Source organism: Eschrichtius robustus, chromosome 11 (assembly GCF_028021215.1).
Source record: "Eschrichtius robustus isolate mEscRob2 chromosome 11, mEscRob2.pri, whole genome shotgun sequence".
NCBI lineage: Eukaryota > Metazoa > Chordata > Mammalia > Artiodactyla > Eschrichtiidae > Eschrichtius > Eschrichtius robustus.
Genome location: NC_090834.1, coordinates 48,004,978 through 48,026,152, shown reverse-complemented (window position 1 = coordinate 48,026,152; position 21,175 = coordinate 48,004,978). Strand labels below are relative to the sequence as shown.

Here is a 21,175-nt window from a genome sequence, read left to right as displayed (position 1 = left end):
TCTTTGACCAGCACCCCAGCGTGTTAGGTCAGTGAGCAGAGTGCTGAGGAACGGCTGCTGCTGCTTTCCACTTATGTCTAATGGGCTATTGATTCCCACCCGCCAATCCCAGCAAGTTCTCCCAAGAAATCAATACCTCACTAGTCAGTGAAGCAAACAGAGGTGAAACAAGGCCTTGGAAAGGCAGGGCTGCTGCCCACAAATCTAAGGGTGCTTCAGAGATGGCACACAAGAGACATCAAAGAAGGTGAAGGACCACAAAACAGGGACAAACAAAATCAACCCTGAAGAAAATGAAGAAGCACAAGAAGGGAGAAAGCAAACATGTCTCATTAACAAAATCCCTCCTGAAACAAGGAAGCAACCCCTTCCAGAAGGTTCTGACAATGGTTTTGAGAGAGGAGACAGAGCCTTTGCCCATGGTTTTTCTTTTAGAAGGAGAAAGCTGGGATAGAAAGCACCAGCTAGATCCAGAATCAATCAGACTTGAGTTTAAATCCTAGCTCTGGTACTCCTTTGGGTAAGTGACTTAAATCCTGCTGTACTTCAGTTTCCACATTTAAAATGAAGATAAAATAACCTTAATTTTAAAAGAAACTGTCATGAATTAAATTATATAATGACTAAGATTGAGTCAGAAATAAACAATTAGCAAAAGGTCAAAGACCATGGGCACCTTCCAGTTAACAACGGCAGACTGAGGGAATATATTTACTTACTTTCTTTACCAAAATTCTGAAAAAATGATTTCAAAGAAGCAAAGTATTTCAAATAGAATCTCAAGAATTAAAAGAATGAGGAAATGTGCACCAGTATTCAAGAGATTTCAACACATTTTTAGAAATCTGAAAGTAATGGAGAGTAGTGGATTTACTAGGATGTACATAGCATGGTCTATAGGGTATGTAGAGGGAGATATGAACAATCAGAGAGCTCAGTAATTCCCACAGAATCCAAAAGAGTCCCAAGACTCAAATATTGGGAGTGGTTGAAATCAGGAGGACTAGTTGAAGGTCAGAATGGGAAATGTCAACCACATGCCTTCCCCATACTTCCACGTAGAATACCAGCAGCTAGGCATCGACATCCCAATTCAAATACTGGTTTAACTTCTTAATAAACCAAAGAGAAAAGACTTGAGACTAAAGACATACCAAGTAATTTCCCCATGTGGGTGGTATGGGATTGAAAAAGGAATTAATTAGAAGTCTGTCAATATGGCAGCTGGGCTATTACTTTTCCCCTCACAGAACTCTTACATCTCCACCCCTAGCAGAGAAAAGAGTTCTGTTGAGAAAAGACCTCTGAGAGCTGACATCTAGGAGTCCCCAGTGACTACTAACCTAAAGTGAAACCCACTAGTCAGTAATCAACGTAGCCTCTAATCAACAAGCCTACTTATACACACAGAGCTTGGTATCTGCTTTTGATGGTCTTGTTTCTAAACATGAATGTTCTTCCAAGAATCATCAGATGTTTAAGGGGAACAATCAACATAAAGGAGAAGAACGAAATGGGCTGAAAAATAACTAATGAAATAGGTAATGTGAGAAACAAACCAAAAAAACCGTTAAGAAACTAATTGGTATCTTCACAAATACAGGAAGCTATTACATTCTTAACTAAGAATAGGATGCTACAAAAAAGAACCATCAGCAAATAGGAAATCTCTTCCAAATTAAAACTATGATTGCTGAAATAAAAGATTATAATAAAAGAATAGGAATTAAGTCAAAATATATAAAGAATAAAATAAAAATTACAAACTGCTGAAAATATGACAAAAAAAGTGTAGTAGGTTCACAGACTCAATTCAAAAAGTTACACCAAAGTAGGAGTTCTATAAAGAAGAAGAAGAAGAACAACAACAACAACAACAAAAATAGGAAGGGGGGAAAACTACCAAAGAAATAACCAGGGGTAAAGAGATAATCCCCAAAACTGCCATAAAAAATAAAACAGCATACATACAAAGCTTTAAGAACCAGAATGGTCTGAAACGTCTAAAGCACAATGCTAAATGCTATACTACAATGGAGCAATGCCTTCAAGGCATAGCGGAAATCATTTTCAACCTAGAATTCTATACCCATGTAAACAGTTAAAATTCTGTGAGGGTTAAATACACATTCTTGAAGATCAAGGACTCAGAAATGCCCATTCAGCTCTTCCTAAGCAGCTGCAGGAAGTTATGTTCCAGTAAAACAAGAATATAAAACTGGGACCCAGGCAGCAAGCTATCCTACTCAGGAGAATGACAAAGAAAAGTCCCAGGATTACAGCTGAGTTGGGGCTCCAGGGCAGTCAAATTGGATGAAGAAAATAGAGGACTCTGGAATGGAGGCCACCAGGACAAAAGTAGTCTCGATAGAATAGATAATATGGTGGACATTTTTCCAAAAACCCTAAGGAAGAAAGATGGCAAATTATGTGAGTGAATAATGTTTTCCTATCTCATGATACTTGCAATGATTTTTGTTATAATTCAACTACAAGCAGTGATAGAAATCTACTGGTAAAATGGGATGGGAGTTAGCAGTCAAGTAAGAAAGGTAAATCCTCATTTAGTATAGTGGGTTATCAGTGGGTATGTCTAAATGTATCACATCAAGGAATAGCAATATTAGACTATTATGTAAACATATGGAAGTGAAAAAATAACAGGAACTTCAAACAGAGGGATCTGGGTTCTAATTCTGGCTCTGCCACTGGCTAACCATATGGTCTTGCATAAATCATTTAACTTCTCTAAGCCTCAGTTCCTTAATTCATAAAATGGACATAATAACAGCACCTAGTTCACAATGGTTTGTGAGAAGTAAGTGAAATGATTCAATAAAGCACTTAAAACAAGGCCTGGTAAGAAGAGTTAAGAATGTATTTCAGGGCTTCCCTGGTGGTGCAGTGGTTAAGAATCCGCCTGCCACTGCAGGGGACATGGGTTTGAGCCCTGGTACGGGAAGATCCCACATGCCGCGGAGCAACTAAGCCCGTGCGCCACTGCTACTGAGCCTGCGCTCTAGAGCCCGTGAGCCACAACTACTGAAGCCCGTGTGCCTAGAGCCTGTGCTCCACAACAAGAGAAGCCACCGCAATGCGAAGCCCACGCACCGCAGCGAAGAGTAGCCCCCGCTCGCTGCAACTAGAGAAAGCTCACGTGCAGCAATGAAGACCCAACACAGCCAAAAATAATAAATAAATTAAATAAATAAATAATATAATAATAAAAAAAAAAGAATGTATTTCATAAATACACATTTTTACTATTATTCTTAATAGTAAGTCTCTGTGGTCTTGTATTGACAATTTTCTGATGACTAATAAAGCTAGGTAATTGCAATAGTGACATGTTCTTACTTAGATATCTTAGGATAAAGATGATATTTGTCTTTCTCTGTCTGGCTCACTTCACTTAGTATGATCATCTTTAGGTCCATCCATGTTGCTGCAAATGGCATTATTTCATTCTTTTTATGGCTGAGTGATATTCCATTGTATATATATACCACATATTCTTTATCCATTCATCCGCTGATGGACACTTAGGTTGCTTCCATGCCTTGGCTATTGTAAATAGTACAACACTGTAAATCAACTATATTTCAATAAAAAAGTTTTAAAAAGATGAAAAGCCTTGCCCTTGCTTTTTAAGACACCCACAGATTCCTGAAGGTGGCTTCCACATGCACCTCTGCACAAACCTGTTAAAAAGGAGCTCCTCCCAGTGGTCCCCTTGGATCTTCCTTTGGGGACTCTCTTAGCCTGGGTGACTCAGATCAAATATCAAGGAAGTTGCCTCATTCTCAGGTAGAGGTAACACCTTCTCCTTCAAGTGCTCTCACAGCTCTTATAGAATCCACCAGTTTTGGGTTTTTTTTAAACATCTTTATTGGAGTATAATTGCTTTACATTGTTGTGTTAGTTGCTGTTGTATAACAAAGTGAATCAGCTGTACATATACATATATCCCCATATCCCCTCCCTCTTGCGTCTCCCTCCCACCCTCCCTATCCCACCCCTCTAGGTGGTCACAAAGCACCAAGCTGATCTCCCTGTGCTATGCGGGTGCTTCCCACTAGCTAGCTATTTTACATTTGGTAGTGTGTATATGTCCCTGCCACTCTCTCACTTTCGTCTCAGCTTACACTTCCCCTCCCCGTGTTCTCAAGTCCATTCTCTACGTCTGCGACTTTATTTCTGTCCTGTCCCTAGGTTCTTCAGTACCATTTTTTTTTTTTTAGATTCCATATATATGTGTTAGCATACGGTATTTGTTTTTCTCTTTCTGACTTACTTCACTCTGTATGACAGACTCTAAGTCCATCCACCTCACTACAAATAACTCAATTTTGTTTCTTTTTATGGCTGAGTAATATTCCATTGTATATATGTGCCACATCTTCTATATCCATTCATCTGTCGACGGACACTTAGGTTGCTTCCATGTCCTGGCTATTGTAAATAGTGCTGCAATGAACATTGTGGTACATGACTCTTTTTGAATTATGCTTTTCTCAGGGTATATGCCCAGTAGTGGGATTGCTGGGTCATGTGGCGAATCCACCAGTTTTAATGGAACTTCCTACTGTATTGTAATTATTCATTTTTATGGGTTTTCTTCCAGGAGACCGAGAACTTCTTAATGAGAAGAAACTGTGCCCTTTATCACCAGTGCCTCAGTGCTTAGCAAAGTGCTTACCTGAATACACAGTAGGTATTCAAGGAATACACCAGGAATGAATAAATGAATGAATGAGTGAGTGAGTTAACAAAGTCTAACACAATGCATCTTAACCAGTGTGCACATCAAAATCACCAAAGGACTGTTTTGCAAAAACATAACAATCTATGCCCCTGCAGACGTCTCCGAGAGTAGGGTCGAGGCATCTGTAGTGCATTTTAACAAGCTCCTCAGGTGTTCCTGATGTACAGCTCTGTTCAAGAATCACATCATTGTATAGAGTTCTAGACTAGATCTGAAGTCTAGGCCTCGTTTCTGCAATGAATATCATTGAAGAGCCTCTCTGGAACTCTGTTTATTAGTTTAAACAAAGGACAAATATGATATTGTGTGCAGCTCAAATGACAGTAGCTGAAACAAGAGGTACATGTAAAACAAGATTATGAGAATTTCAATGAGGAGGAAACCGCTAAGTTCTGGTTCTCGGGTGTGAGGGAGGAATATGCTGGCTAATGAAATCTACAGGCTGATGGCAGATTCTTGCAGCATGCTATGTGGAATCACCAAGCAAAGAATCCTGCAGTTCCCAGTTTGGGCCCAAAGCACTAAGGAAGACTGCTTCCCTCATCTTCATTTTTCTTCTCTACTTCCCGCTTCACACTGTGGGGCACTGTAATCTCCCTGCTGTGCAAAGTGTCTAGAGAGCTTTCTGGATAAAAGGAGTTACATAATGTGGAGTCCTCCTGGGAAATACAGCAGTAAATTAATTTTTCTGCTTCTGCACAGTTCTCTAAGGACAGAAATACCCCACAAGGGGCAGGGAGAAGTATAATACGGTAAAGGAATCTTCTGAATAAGTGCTTGAAAAGCAGTGCTGCAAACCATTCTGTTCCATCCAATAAACACTGACCATGTGGTCACCCACCATGTACAAGCCAACGTGCTGGTGTGTAACCAGGAGGATTTCACAGTGCAGCGCAGGGACCAGGGCTTCCCTGGTGGCGCAGTGGTTAAGAATCCACCTGCCAATGCAGGGGACACGGGTTCGAGCCCTGGTCTGGGAGGATCCCACATGCCGCGGAGCAACTAGGCCCGTGAGCCACAACTACTGAGCCTGCACGTCTGGAGCCTGTGCTCCGCAGCAAGAGAGGCCGCGATAGTGAGAGGCCTGCGCACCGCGATGAAGAGTGGCCCCCGCTTGCCGCAACTGGAGAAAGCCCTCGCACAGAAACGAAGACCCAACACAGCCAAAAATAAATAAATAAATAAAAAACAAAACAAAGCAAAAACGAAGCCTTGTCCCTCTCTCCTTAAAAAAAAAAAAAAAGGGACCAGGTCCATAAAGAAAGAAGTTTAACATATGTGGCAAGAGATAGGAGAGACTACCTGAGAGCCAGTAACAGATGATGCTTGAGCCTAGTTCTGAAGGAAGAGTGAAAGACAGGGGAAGAGTGAAAGACAGGTGAATAAGTGTAAGAAGCATGTTCCAGGGAGGGGGAATTCCAAGATGTGAACTTGATGCAGTTTGGTATCACTAGGGGATGAACGGAGGGATGAAGTAGCCAGGGATAGACCTGGAGAGGCAGAGAAGAGCCTCACTATGGGGGTTTCTCTGCTCAGGAACTTGGGGTTTCTGAAGGATGAGTAACCTGTTTCTATGGGTATATGGCTTGGATGTCTGGCTGGATGTAAGGTCTCCTAACCAGATGATCTGATTTGCAGAAGAGCTAATAAATTCAGTTTCCAACATATTGGATTTGAAGAGTTGTCTAGGTGAGATCCAGGGAGAGATCCAGAGGGACATGGAACTCTGAAGTTTGGGAAGGAAGTCATGGCTGCAGGTAGAGATCCAGGAAGAAATCTGACTCCAGAAGCAGAGTCTGATTGTATTTAATCATTCCCTGAGTCTGGGAATGGGAACCGTGGTCTACTAGTGAAGACCAGAGACCATATTCCGTCATGATCTGCACTCCACTGCACCCAGGCAATATTTTCATTCCCGAAGGCACCAGGATTCTACTTGCTTTTTCCATCCTCCTTCACCTACACTTTTCCATACAGCTCACCTCTGTTGCAGATTAAGCTCAAGATAGGATAGAACCTCAGGAGTATCCTCCCGTCTTTGAAATTCTGAAAGATAGGCCTTTTTTCCTTAAAAGATTATTACAGAAATAATTATGATGGGGAGCTAGAACAGGATTTTTAAAAAGTGCAAACATGGAAATCTTACAAAGACGTCAGACTCTCCCTGCCTCTAATTTTGGTTCCCTTTCTTAGCACCAGGAAACTCATCAAGTCCTTCTGAACTCTTCTTCTGTCCTTTAGAATAGAGCTTATACCTCCCTCCCTGCAGTCTCCAATTTCCTCTAACTGAGCTCATCATTTTTCCTGCTTTTGGTTCCTGTTTCCAGACCATGCAGAAGAGCAACACACTCCCAGGGGCAACATCTCTCATCACACACAGTGATCCTCAAAGGGGATGGAGGGATAGCAGTGTACCATCGACAGAGGCATTTTGCAAAAATCTGAGGAGGAAAGGCTCCCTTGGTCCCCTCATCCTGGTTCTGACACTCTACGCCAACAAAGAATTCCTGCTCTAGCTGAATAGAACTTTTTCTCCAGGAATCCCCTAATTCTAACACATTTTTCTAAAGATACCATTAGAGAGGAATTAAGCGATTGAAGGCACATGGGCTGGCTCTAGAACAGGGTCCATGCTTCAGTGGGCAGGATTGTCTGGGAAGCCCATGAAACTGAGAGCAATTTTTGCATGCATGCGTATTTTCTTTAGAAAGACCAGTCATTTATTGCATACTAATCTTCCAGGCATTTCACGCTTATTAGCACTGATTCTTATAACAACCCCATAGAGTATTATCTCCATTTTTCATATGAGAAATGGAAGCTCAGCATGATTAAGGGTTTGGCCCAAAGCCACATAGCTTTGGGTCTGAGGCAAGAGCCTGACCCCTATCTACATGGCATCCAAGCCCACACTCGCCATACTCTGCCAAAGTGCCCCTCCGTGCTTCTCAGGGCCTTTTCTCAGGTTCAGAAATCCATGGTGATCCTAGAGCCTGGGTCCAGCTGAGGACAGGGTTGTTTTTCTGGGACCAGAAAGACACAATCACTCAGAGCGACTCACACCCTGCCTCATCTCTCTAAGCAATGCCCATCCATCAGAAGAGAGGGCTGAGCCACATCATGTAAGCCGGCCCAACAGTTAGCTATCTCCTAGCTGGTGCCCCAGACATGTAGGTGGGAGAGAGGAAGTCCCTTAAGGAAATCTGTAGAGGCTATATGGCGTGGGTAGGAAGAGAACAAAGATGTGGAAAATCTGTAATTTCCTAAGGCGAAGACCAGAGAAGGATCGAGGTGATCCTTTCATGCGTGTGAAAAGGCATGGAGATGAGTACTGGAAATGCTAAAATTCAGAGATTAAAGTATTAGGTGGGTGGGGAACAGAGAAGGCAAAACTCTGCCTTGTGTCAGACCATGTCCCTTAGCATCAAACCCTCGGGCAGAGAATCCTTAATAGACTAGAGAAGCCTGAACCCAAAGACTCCACAGTTTCTTTTTCATTATTTGTTTATATCTTTATTTATAATTTTATCTCTGTCATTGTAAAAGCAACATAATCACATTTTTTAAAAACTGGAAACCAGAAACATGAAGATAAAATCACCCACAGGGCTTCCCTGGTGGCATAGTGGTTGAGAATCTGCCTGCCAATGCAGGGGACACGGGTTCGAGCTCTGGTCTGGGAGGATCCCACATGCCACGGAGCAACTAAGCCCGTGAGCCACAACTACTGAGCCTGCGCGTCTGGAGCCTGTGCTCCGCAACAAGAGAGGCCGCGATAGTGAGAGGCCCGCGCACCGCGATGAAGAGTGGCCCCCGCTCGCCGCAACAGGAGAAAGCCCTCGCACAGAAACGAAGACCCAACACAGCCATAAATAAACAAACAAACAAACAAACACACAAAAAACAACAACAAAAAAGTAACTTAAAAAAAAATATCACCCACAATCTCACAATCTAACAACAGTCATCATTTGGCAAGAATTAACTCCTAACTTTCTTCATACAACTGCATACTTGGTAAACATACAAAACTCAAAAGACCACCCTACTTGATTTTTCTTAAAACTGCCAACTAACTAACAGGAACTTTTATTCAGTTAGTGCCTTTTGCTTAGAGGATTTAGAAAATTCTAACATGAAGCATGACATCTGGGGTTTCGCAGCCTCAGTACTATTGACATCTCGGGCCAAATCATTCTTTGGAGGAGTGGGAGTTGGAAGGTGTGTGCTGGGCACCGTAGGATGTTTAGCAGCATCCCTGGCCTCTACCCACTTGATGTGAGTAGCACCTCCTCTCCCCGGTCAGTTATGACCACCAAAAATATTTCTAGACACTGACAAGATCACCCCTGCTAAGAACCACAATTAAATGATACTAAAAACAATCATTTAACAAAAATATGCCTGTGCCTTATTGGGCCTGGTCTTTTCTGGAGGAGGGATGAACTCTGTCTTGATCCTGTCCGAAAACAAAGATTCCTTGTAGGCTTGTTCTCATGAATCTCTGTGAGGTAGAAGATATCTGGAAAGTAAGGTGTCTTATCTTTGAGCCCACCGATGATTAATTACTAAAGACTCCCTACTGCTAAATCCAGGGGGGTTTCTCCCTTTCCTGTCTCACACCCAGAGCTGGATGTGTTTGGACAAAACAATATGAACAAAGAATGGCAACTGCCTCTGCCTTGTACAGTCCATACAAAGAGAATATCAGGACAAAAGCACAGAGGGAAAGCACAGAGGGAAAGGCAAGTGGCTGGCAATGTACATATGAGAAAAGGCCCCTTCATTATTCAGTCCCTTCAATGATTCCAGGTGAATTGCTCTACTTTTTACATTTCCTGGAAGACCTATTTACATGTCTCTGTATCTGTCATTAGACTTTAAACTTTCAGAGACCGGGCTACATTTTATCTTATCTATCTATCTATCTATCCCAATCCCTGGTCAACCGTGTATCAGTTCCTCCATAAATAGTTATTGTATAATTAGGCCAGATTGGAAAAGGCTATACATAGTGCAGTATGGTGGTTGGGTGTACTCTGAGCACATCTGGCTTGAAATCCCAACTTTACTACCTACCAACTATGAGATCTTTAGCTAGTCATTTATGTTCTCCAATTTAAACTTTAATCCCCTCATCCGTAAAACAGGACTAATAGAAGTACTTACAAGACTGTTTCAAGGATGAGCTATTGCATGTAAAGCCACAAGCACAAAAGAGAAGCTAATGCTATTGTAAGACATCAGTGGCAAACTTCAATGAATAGATGGCCAGATCGATGGTAAAGAGTTCAGGCTTTGAAAGCCATCGGGCCTCTGTTGCAACTACTGAACTCTGCAGATGTAATGGAAAAGCACCCATAGATAACATGTGCACCAATGAGCATGGTTGTGTTCTGATAATACTTTATTTATGAAATAAGGGCAGGCCACATTTGGCCCACAGGTAAGAGCTTGCTGACTCCTGTTTTCAGGTGTCTAAATTTTTTTTTTTTAACATCTTTATTGGAGTATAATTGCTTTACATCGTTGTGTTAGTTTCTGCTGTATAACAAAGTGAATCAGCTATATGTATACATATATCCCCATATCCCCTCCCTCTTGCGTCTCCCTCCCACCCTCCCTATCCCACTCCTCTAGGTGGTCACAAAGCACCGAGCTGATCTCCCCGTGCTATGCGGCTGCTTCCCACTAGGTACCTATTTTACATTTCGTAATGTATATATGTCAATGCTACTCTCTCACTTTGTCCCATCTTACCCTTCCCCCTCCCCGTGTCCTCAAGTCCATTCTCTACATCTGTGTCTTTATTCCTGTCCTACCCCTAGGTTCATCAGTACCATGATTTTTTTTTAGATGCCATATGTGTCACCATACGGTATTTGTTTTTCTCTTTCTGACTTACTTCATTCTGTATGACAGATTCTAGGTCCATCCACCTCACTACAAATAATTCAATTTCGTTCCTTTCTATGGCTGAGTAATATTCCATTGTATATATGTGCCACATCTTCTTTATCCATTCGTCTGTCGATGGACACTTAGGTTGCTTCCATGTCCTGGCTATTGTAAATAGTACTGCGATGAACATTGTGGTACATGTCTCCTTTTGAATTATGGTTTTCTCAGGGTATATGCCCAGTAGTGGGATTGCTGGGTCATGTGGTAGTTCTATTTTTAGTTTTTTAAGGAACCTCCATACTGTTCTCCATAGTGGCTGTATCAATTTACATTCTTAGGTGTCTAAATCTGAATCAAGAAGTAGAGCTTCCAGAAGATTCTTGAACTAGACTGTGATGAAATCAAGTGATTCCTTGGGTAGGTTGAGATTTTAGCACCATGCTGTACAGACTACCACAAGCAAGGTCTGGAGACTATTTAAAGTTGTCTAAGCACGAAACAGGAAGGACCTGCGCTGTAGGTAATGAAAATGTGAACCATGCAGGAGAGGATGACAAATGCAACTCCTGCCTCCTGCACACCAAGCTGTGGTTATAGCCTCTGAGGGTCTGTTTCTATTTTCCTACAATGTCTTAGTCATAATTGGATCTCATATTATCTAGCAAATTATTAGCATAGACCTAGAAAACCTCTGGAGAGCCAATTAGCTAAAGATAAAAATTAAAATGTTATTCTTAATTTATACTGATTCCTAAGCAGGTGAGTTGCTTGAATTTGAGACTCTTGTACTTAAGCTACGCTCAATTTCAAGAAATGATTCCATTTTTCATGCAGGGCATTAAGAATCTGTCAAAAACGATGATTCAAACAGTTGTACTACAGACTAGTGGTCATTATATGAAATGATCATGACTATTAACCATTGCCATCATTTCCTTTAATGATACCTTCTAACTTTGCTCTGATTTTGCATTTTTAGATTGGGCCCTTCCTTTTATGATCCTAAGTACAACTAGCTCTAAGCAGATAGGCTAAAAAAATAAGGTTAAACGTGCTGTGTCCCAGTTAAGTCAGGGGAGGCACATCCTACAACCCCATCTAAAGTCTTTGGAGATGGATGCCTAAAACGTGGCCTAACTACTTCCCTTAAAATGTGCTAATTCCTTAGGGAATTCTGGAATTTTAAGAGGAACAGGCACCTAATAGTATGCTCTGAATCCAGAAAAGGCTTAATACACATTGTTCACAGCACAGACCTGAATAGTCATTCAATACAAATTGTGTTGAATCAATGAATGCACCAGTGACTATCAAGAATTTTTTCATGGATTGACATTTAAAAATTGGGAATAACCAGAAATGGCCTACTACCCAACTTAAAAATGAAAAGATTTAAAAAAATGATTAAAAAAGGACTTAGAATAACTGTCTACCCATACTCAAGTGCAATTATCTATGCATTTCCAGTTTGTATAAATGCTTATATATATTTTCTAAAAGCCTATAAGAAGAAATGATGTGTGATCCTACCCTTCAAGCAGCTTCTAGAAAACTAGCTACTTAACTGCTGCATATTTTAGCTTTCATAGTAATTTAAAAATAATAATAATAATGGAAAAAGCTCACTAAACAATGGAAGACAGAAAACTTTCCCTTTAAAAGATAATTCTAGGCCAGTATTTCCTAAGCGTGTTCTATTAGTTTGTTAAGTGTTCTATGTGGCCAAAAACATTTACAAACTGCTGCATGGTATGGTCCCCTTTTGGAGGAGATAGTGAAAAAACTATTATATGAATGACACACCATCATTTTAGAGATACACACTGACTAGAGGACATACCTTGATTCTGAAATGTTAACATAGGAAGGAACAAAAAGCATAAGTTAGAATCAAAGAAATAAGGTAGTAACTCTATGGTTTTAGGGAAATCACCTAAGTCTCAACTTTTTTTTAAATGGTAACAAAAATAATAACCTATTCTATAGGATCATGCTAAGGACTGAATGAGTTCATACACGTAAAAATCTCTACACAAAGTTAACGTACAGCAAACAGCAAGAAACATAGCCAATTTTATTACTGGAGATTCAGAATGCACATAGGATATCAAAGGCCTGAGAAGTCCTACAGCAAGGGGGACAGTGAAGCTGGTTTTCTTAAATGCATTTCACCGTGTATATTAATCCAGATTCTCAGTCACAAGATTCAGAAGCCGATGCTGGCTAAACATGAAATCATTGATTCAAGGGATGTTGGGTAGCTTGCAGAATTACTCAGTAGGCTACAGAAACAGTAGTCTAGAGAAACCGGATCGAGCCTAAGCTTCCAGAAACTCAGATCCTACATAGAACAGGCGTGATGAGGCCCCTGCTGCCAGCTACCACTGAGCACTAGGTCCTGTAATCTGCAAATCTCCGAGGAGCTCAACCTGAATGCAACTGTTCCTGGGGCCAGCAGTGATCCTGTTTCTGTGTCAAGCAGAGGACTCAGCACACTCCGCTATCTCCCAAGGATGGAGGTCTTTTCTGCCACCACCCTTCCCAGAAAAAAAATGGGTTCTGGGGCTTCCCTGGTGGCGCAGTGATTGAGAATCTGCCTGCTAATGCAGGGGACACGGGTTTGAGCCCTGGTCTGGGAGGATCCCACATGCCGCAGAGCAGCTAGGCCCGTGCGTCACAACTACTGAGCCTGCGCGTCTGGAGCCTGTGCTCCGCAACAAGAGAGACCGCGATAGTGAGAGGCCCGCGCACCGCGATGAAGAGTGGCCTTTGCTTGCCACAACTAGTGGCCTCTGCTTGCCCTCGCACAGAAATGAAGACCCAACACAGCCATAAATAAATAAAATAAATAAAAATTTTAAAAAAAATGGGTTCTGCATTGCAGCCTCTTCCTCTAGTTGCTCACTTCTGAATCAGTATGATCTGTGGAATCTAGGTCATATGCCTGTGCCCTAGCTGCAAATAAAGCAGAGGAAGAAAGTTTTATGGACTCTTCCTGGGGAGGTGAGCCTCCCATGGCTAGAAGTTCCCCAAAGATAGCAAATGTGTTTAACAGTTACTGGAAACCCAAAACACATGAAAAATGTCCACTACACTGTGAAACACCTACTCCTCCCTCTAGAAACTATAACTTCTTACAGAGCACACCAGTGGGTATATTCCTTCCCTTAGCAGGACACACATCAACATCTTTCTTTTTAGCTCCAGGGAAGAGACGAAACTTCAATAGAGTTTAATGTTAGAAAGTGTCTTCTAGGGCACCCATTGATCTTAGAACATTCTGAGATGGAGGGTGGGCCTAAAAGTCACTATAAATAGGGTAGAAACAGACAAGGAAATCTGCCTGGAGTAGGGCAATGAGGTGGAGGCTACATGACTAGAGGGCACTGCAGTTCTCTCTGTGATTGTTGTTCTCATCACCGCTTGGGTAGATCCTACTTGCCCCATTACTTCCCATCTACACTGGCATTTTCCTGGTGTCCTGTTTCTGAACACAACCACATGGGAACCACCACAGCATAAGAACAGGATGGAGCAGCCTGGGAAGGGCTGAGATATAGGAACAGACCCTTCCTCTGAGTGCATGTATTGTGTGCACCAGAGCCAGGTACAGATGGGGACACCCAGACCGGCAGATGGGCTGTGGGGACAGGTGACAGCGATAATGTGGTATGTGTGTGTGGTGGGATCAGACGTAACACATCAGGGACCCCACGTACATTCTGTCACTTAATCTCACAACAACTCTAAAAGGTAGTTGGATGTGGCCATGGAGTGAATCCAAAGGAAGTAGCTGGTGGAGATTCAGGCAATGGGCACCAAGAGAGCACCAGGTAAATGGGCCAGAAGGTCTCGGGGTCCCATCAGCCATTGAGATGGACCCGAAAGACAGGATTCTCGATCTTGGGAATGCACCAACAAGAGCAGACCAGGGCCCTCATTCTAAATAGACAAATCTGCCAAAACATATTATAAAGACTGAGCTTGGGCACAGGAATGCATAAAAGAGCCATGATTAGAGTTAAATATGATGTGAACAGTGAGATAGATGTATCAGAGCTCTATAGGCTGACCATATAAATTAAATTACAGACCAGAAATGGGGGGGTTATTAATAATTATGCTAGGACCACAGGCATAAACAAGGAATGTTCGATAAAATGGGACATATGATCACCCCAGATATATATTTCCTGGCCCTAGTGAATCCCCAGGCAGAATTCAACTAAACACAGCTAAGAAAAGGAAAGAATGCAAAGGTTGAAAACTAAAGAAAATCTGACTTGAGACTCTTTTTCTTTCTTTCCTTTGGTTTTTAATATTTGAAGAGGTGATGTGAAAAACCAGAGATGCTAGCATACATTTATTTTTTATTTTTTCTTTCTTAGTTCACAGCCAGAGGCTACCATGATTATTCCAGCAACAGCACAAGGCATGAAAATTCTTGGGGAAAGTTTCTTTAGAAGATTGAAGCACAAGAGGGTAAATTTCCCTTGGCAGTGGGGTCAGCAGCAAGAAGGAGGCTGGTCTCAGTGACAAACTCCTTCAACACCCTGCTAGTTTCAGCTTCAGGTATGGCCGAGCTGATATACCCACAGGATTTCTCCAGGATGTGCCCATGAGGACAAAGCCAGACGTTCTGGACTTTGGCTCATTAGAAGTTTTGGAAACGTAAAAAAAAGGAAACCAGGTGTTTATCACCAGCCCGACTATGATGTCACTCAAGAGGACTTTCATTGTTAGGAGATTCACTTTCTAAGAGAAAGATCTTTATGGGAAATGTTCCCTGATCCCAAAGGTAATCAACAAATGAATTGGTAGCTGTCTCCAAATGCTGCCATCTTAGCTTCAGGCAGACGGTTTGATCTGGGCCTCTGTTTTGTACATGCTGAAATACTATCCTCAGAAAGTAAGTAGAGCTTTATCAGAGATCTTTTTTCAAAAAAGACTTTTTGAACCGTTTGACACTCCAGCTTGTCAATGCTGCAGTATTGTTCCTGCGTGTCTAGGTGTCAACTTTGAATACTAACTTGGCACCGGGAAGCCATTTTCATTATTAAGACATTCAGAAGGACAATTTCAATAGTAGTATGTTTGGAGGAAAGAGAAATGTGGGTTCTACCTTTCACAATGAGGCCTTGTACCCTCTTGGTCATATTAGCAGTTCAGTGCACTTTAGCCTTGTGAAATTCCCTCCACCCTCTCTCCATACAAAGCTTCTCTTCAAAGTTTACACTTGCAGGGATTTAGAGGATTAGAAATCCAGTATCTAAGTACATGGCGGGTCAGCCAGGCCTTAAGTTAGTGAACATCATGCCCTTAAGCAGAGTTTGACACTGTAATTGTTGTGCAAGGAATGTCAGAGTGAGGTGAAAGAAAATGTCCAGAACGTCCTTTGTCCCACAAGCAATTTCAACCCTCCCCACAAATTTATAGGTGTCTTCCTTCCTTTTATTTTCCTGTTAGCACTTACTGGCTATCCATCCGCCACCCACCGCCCCCCCCCCCCCACCCCAGATTTTACTTATGTTTTGTTGTTACTGCTATACATGAAGTCAGGATTCTGTCTGTTTTGTAAGTTTCTCTATTCCCAGTGCCTGGTACATCACAGGTGTTCCATAACATTTGTTGAATGAATGAATGATGGAAGACTCCCCTCCTCATATAAATATGAGTCATTCAATGGATGGACCTAGAGATTGCCATACCGAGTGAAGTAAGTCAGACAGAGAAAGACAAATGTCATACAATACTGGTTATATGCGGAATCTAAAAAAAAATGGTACAAATGAGCCTATTTACAAAGCAGAAATAGAATCACAGATGTAGAAAACAAACTTATGGCTACCAAGGGGGAAGGAAGGGGATAAATTGGGAGATTGGGATTGACATATACACACTATATATACTATTTATATACTATATATAAAATAGATAACTAATAAGAACCTACTATATAGCACAGAGAATTCTACTCAGTACTCAGTAATGACCTATATGGGAATAGAATCTAACAAAGAATGGATATATGTATATGTATAACTGATTCACTTTGCGGTACAGCAGAAACTAATACAACATTGTAAATCAACTATACTCCAAGAAAAATTAAAAAATAAAAAATAAATGAGCCATTCAATATAGACTGCCCTCCAGATGTAAGATAACCAATTAAGAAAAGGAGTTCTCCAAAATTCTACTCTTTTACCCCTGTGCCTGGAGGCTTCAAATTATGGGGCTAAGGAATAGGTGAATGGATGAATTCACCCAGATTATGGAATTTTTTAAAAAGCCGGACTAACACCCAAGAATCAGTCTATTAAAAATGTAATATTTCTTAAAGTTCTATAATTTAATCATATCTGCGAATGTTGCTTGACCAATCTCTCTTTACAACAATAAATTTTTCAAACAAACCAAAAAGGTTCAACGAGAGCCAAGAAGTAGAAAATGACAGATACTGTGTCCTGAATCAAAGGGAAAAAAATCCTAAAAAAACAGGGGAAACAAAAGGATTTTAAAAGGAAAGAAGGGGAAAAACATACAAGCACACTGGGGCCTCAAGAAGGAAAACAAGGAACTGAGAAGTAAACATTTCTAAACATAAGGCCAATTTAGAGATAGCCCTGAGGGAAGGCAGGCACTGAGACTCTCCATGAAACAGCTGAAACAAAGGAACATCCCAACTATGACAAAATAAAGAGGCACCACCACCTTTTCCTCCTTCTCCATCACCTCCCACCCCAAGTGGCTGCTTACTCCTGCTGGTGTTTACACTTTAGTGATATTCTCATGTCAGGTTTTTCTTTGTAATCTCTAAAGCCATTACCTTAATTCAAGGCTTTGTCATTTTCCCGTAAGAATTCAATAACTACCACGTGGTTCTGTCTCCAGGTTTACTTGTCTCCAATCTACCTTTCCATAGTCCCCAGGGCAAATCTGAGCATTCTGCCCTCTGTAAAACCAGTCAGAGGCTCCTCCACAGCCTATTTGAATGATGTCCATTCAAGCTATATTTTCCAACCATTCTCTAGTGATGCGCACAAATGTTCACAACAAGGCCTAAGTGTGAATTTCCATAAGTGCAGAGACAATGCCTATCTTATTCACAGCTGAATCCCAAACAACTAGCGCAGTGCCTGCGCTCCCACATGTATTTAATATGTGTGTTCCACAAATAAATAAAAATGGAAAAATCGTGATATAAAGCTATGCAGAATGCAATCTTAATAATGTAAAATGTGCATATATATTTATATGCGCACAGAAAATCTCAGAAAGATGTAGTAAACCATTTACTTTTAATTCATGCTTTTTAAAAAATTTTTCAAAATTTATGATGATACTATTTTTCTCTCTGATACTGAGATACAAAAATATAAACAGCGACAAGAGGGAGTAGAGCAAAAATTGTGCCCCCGACACGTCAGATAACAGCATGGGGCCTAATGGGAAGAGTAAAACCCCTCACCATGCCGCACTGGATTCTGCATCTTCCAGCCCTGACTCTGCCCCCACTGCCTGCTACTCCTCTACCACCCAGGAGAGTGAGCAGTACCAAGCCACACTATGTTCTTCACATTGGTATTTGCCATTTACTCTCTCACTCCACTCTTCCAGTATTCCCAGTGTGCTAGTTCTGTGTTCTTGCCATCTTTTCATTTCTAGGGCCAAGCACAATCCCCAGCATACAGAAGAACATAATAAGTGTTGCTGGGGTAAACTAATTTGTACTTGAATGAAGCAGTGACACTGAATGTGAGGCCCATTTCTTTCATTGACTCTAAAACCACACTCACCTAACAGGGTTGCTGTGAGGACTAAATGAGAAAATGCACAAAAAGCATGCCTGACACAAAATAAGCCCTCAATAAATGAACATGGTTATTAAACATTATCAATGTGATCATGCATAAGTTGCTTTGCTGCCTTAGCCAAAGACATCTTAACTTGTGGGTAATAGTTCCACTCATCCCCTTGAAATGAGAAAGAGCTTAAAGCAGTTTGGGAACTATAAATCACTAAACAAACACATACTGTTAACATGATGATAATGACGATGATTATATGCCATTTTCTTTGTGAATCTTGCCTACAATAAGTTTATCCTTTAAGGTCACATTACCTTTGCTGATGTTTCAAACCATCCTACGAAACCATGCTCCTTGCAGAACTGGTCCATCTTGAGGCCATTGTTCATGAGCACATCTTTCCCCTGGTCACATTTGTTGGCCAACAAAACCACTGACACTGGTTTGCCATTAGGGAGACTTAACTTTGAGTCCAAATCATTTTTCCACTTTGTCACTGCTTCAAATGTAGCTGGCCTGGTGACATCGAAGACAATAAATGCACCCATAGCTTCTCGGTAATAGACCCTCGTCATGTTTCCAAATCTTTCTTGACCTATCACCAAAAAGAAATAGAAATCAAAAACACATTACAGTTGTAAACTGAATCATATATGGGAACCTAATAAGACCTCATATGAGCAGACCACTCAGTAAAGTGCTTCATTGCTTATCTTTAAAGAATGCACTAAATATGCAGTCAGGCAGCTCTGTTTTTGATCTTTGAGTCCCGAGGGGATTCATTCATTTAATAAGTATTTATTGAAATGTCTGTGCACCATGTAACATTCCAGAACTGTGCTAATACAGTATCCCACTAGCCACATATGGTTACTTCAGTTTAAATTAATTAAAACTAAATAAAATTTAAAATTCAGTTCCTCAGTCACACTAGCTAGCTACATCTCAAGTGTTCAATGACCATATGTGGTTAGTGGTTACAGTATTAGACACTCCAAGATAGAACTTTTCCATTATCACAGAATGTTCTATTGGACAACATTGTTCTAAATACTTGGGATACAATGATTAAAACATGAAAATCCTTACCATCATGGAGCTTACATTTTAGTGGGACGATAGATTAGAATGTTACAAAGGCATCCACAGTCAACGTCAATCAAGGATAACAGTAATAGCTAGCATTTATTGTATGTTCACTAACCATCAGTGATGTGATTCCCATAAATAATCATTAAGGTACAATTATTAGCCCCATTTTAAAGTGACAAAATTGAGACCAATATGGCTAAGTAACTTGTTCAAATTATACAGATGGTAAGCTTAAGAAGTTACAATTCAAATCTGAGCTTTTTGAATCCAGAGCCCATAGTCATTTACCAACATTGAATACTCTCAACCACTGAGCCATAGTCTTATACTATCTCTCCCCCAGGTTTATATACCAGGAGTGTCCCATTCAACTCAACTGAACAGATAACACATACTTACGCATCAATGCCAGTCTCTGAGCTACATGCTAGGATTATGACAGTGAACCTGAGGGCCCATAACCTTAACTAGTCTACAGTCTATGGGATAAGGAAAGCACTCTGACATAGAAATAAACAAACAAAGAAATAAATAAATGGATTAGTCTTAGACCAATCAGCTAGAATCAGTTTTGCTCTGATTCTTAATTTTCTAAATGAATATTGGCAAATTTCTTAAACACACTAAATTTAGCTTTCCTCATCTGCAAAATGGCAGTAATAATATGCACCTCACAGGGTTGTTATGTGGATGAACTGAATTAACACATGTGAAACATCCAGCACAGTCCCTTACAACTCGTTGGTACTTGAGTTTTCCCTCCCTTTCTTCAGCATGTTAAAAATTATGAAAGACAATATGACAAAGGTAGTGAAATCAGAGTTCTAGACCAGAGTTTATGAAAGAAAACTACAGGAATTTGAGCTGATCAACCAAAATGAACAAAATCCTATTGCTTGTAAGTCTATCCACTAGTAGTTGCTGAAGACAGGAGCTGTTGAAGACTGGGTTTATATTTTCTGAACCCAAAACTCCCGAAGTGTATGACCAAAGTTTTTTAATTCTGATTTGGGAATTTCTTTGTGTTCAGAGTCTTATGAAGTTTTAAAAATTAAAACAAAGTTAAGTGTGTATTGAATAAGCCAACTTATCTTAAAAAAATAAAATGCTGAAACTGGCATGTATCTAAGAACATATAGGTCAACAAACCTTTAAGAACACTTTACACTTAAGTTTGTGTTCAAGGTTTTGTGACGGTGAGTTTTAATTCAAGTTATCGAATTCTTTTGTAGGTCATGTTCACACTGGCATTAGCATTGCGGATTGTAAGAGGAACTGATCCATAAGCACTTATTGAAAATGCATGAAGGTCAAGGCTTCCTATCCTAGTGTGTGAGCCTGTGTGCTCAAGCATGTATCACTGGAAAGAAGAACACTTTGTCTGGGCCAGCTCATGTCCATCAGAAAATATTTCTTACATGGGTTATACCAGCATTTAAAAAAATTTCCCACAGTCATCTAGTCAATGAAAGAAAGTGGTATAATACTCCTCATATGACACAAAACCCACAGATGAACTTTCATTTTTTCCAATGAGTTCTTAATTTCATTCTTTTCCTTTTTCTGTTTTTTTTTTTAGTTCCTTATGCATACAGTGATTCCCTTT

General features: G+C 40.7%; 1 protein-coding gene across 1 annotated transcript in view; it reads right to left on the bottom strand.

Annotated features, from left to right (window-relative positions):
• The window catches only part of RAB38 (RAB38, member RAS oncogene family), a 62,723-nt gene that overhangs the window by 20,573 nt on the left and 20,975 nt on the right, over positions 1-21,175 (bottom strand). The window contains exon 2 of the mRNA XM_068555534.1: positions 18,792-19,072. Coding sequence (XP_068411635.1) covers positions 18,792-19,072 — 281 coding nt within the window. The remainder of the gene's footprint in view (positions 1-18,791; positions 19,073-21,175) is intronic.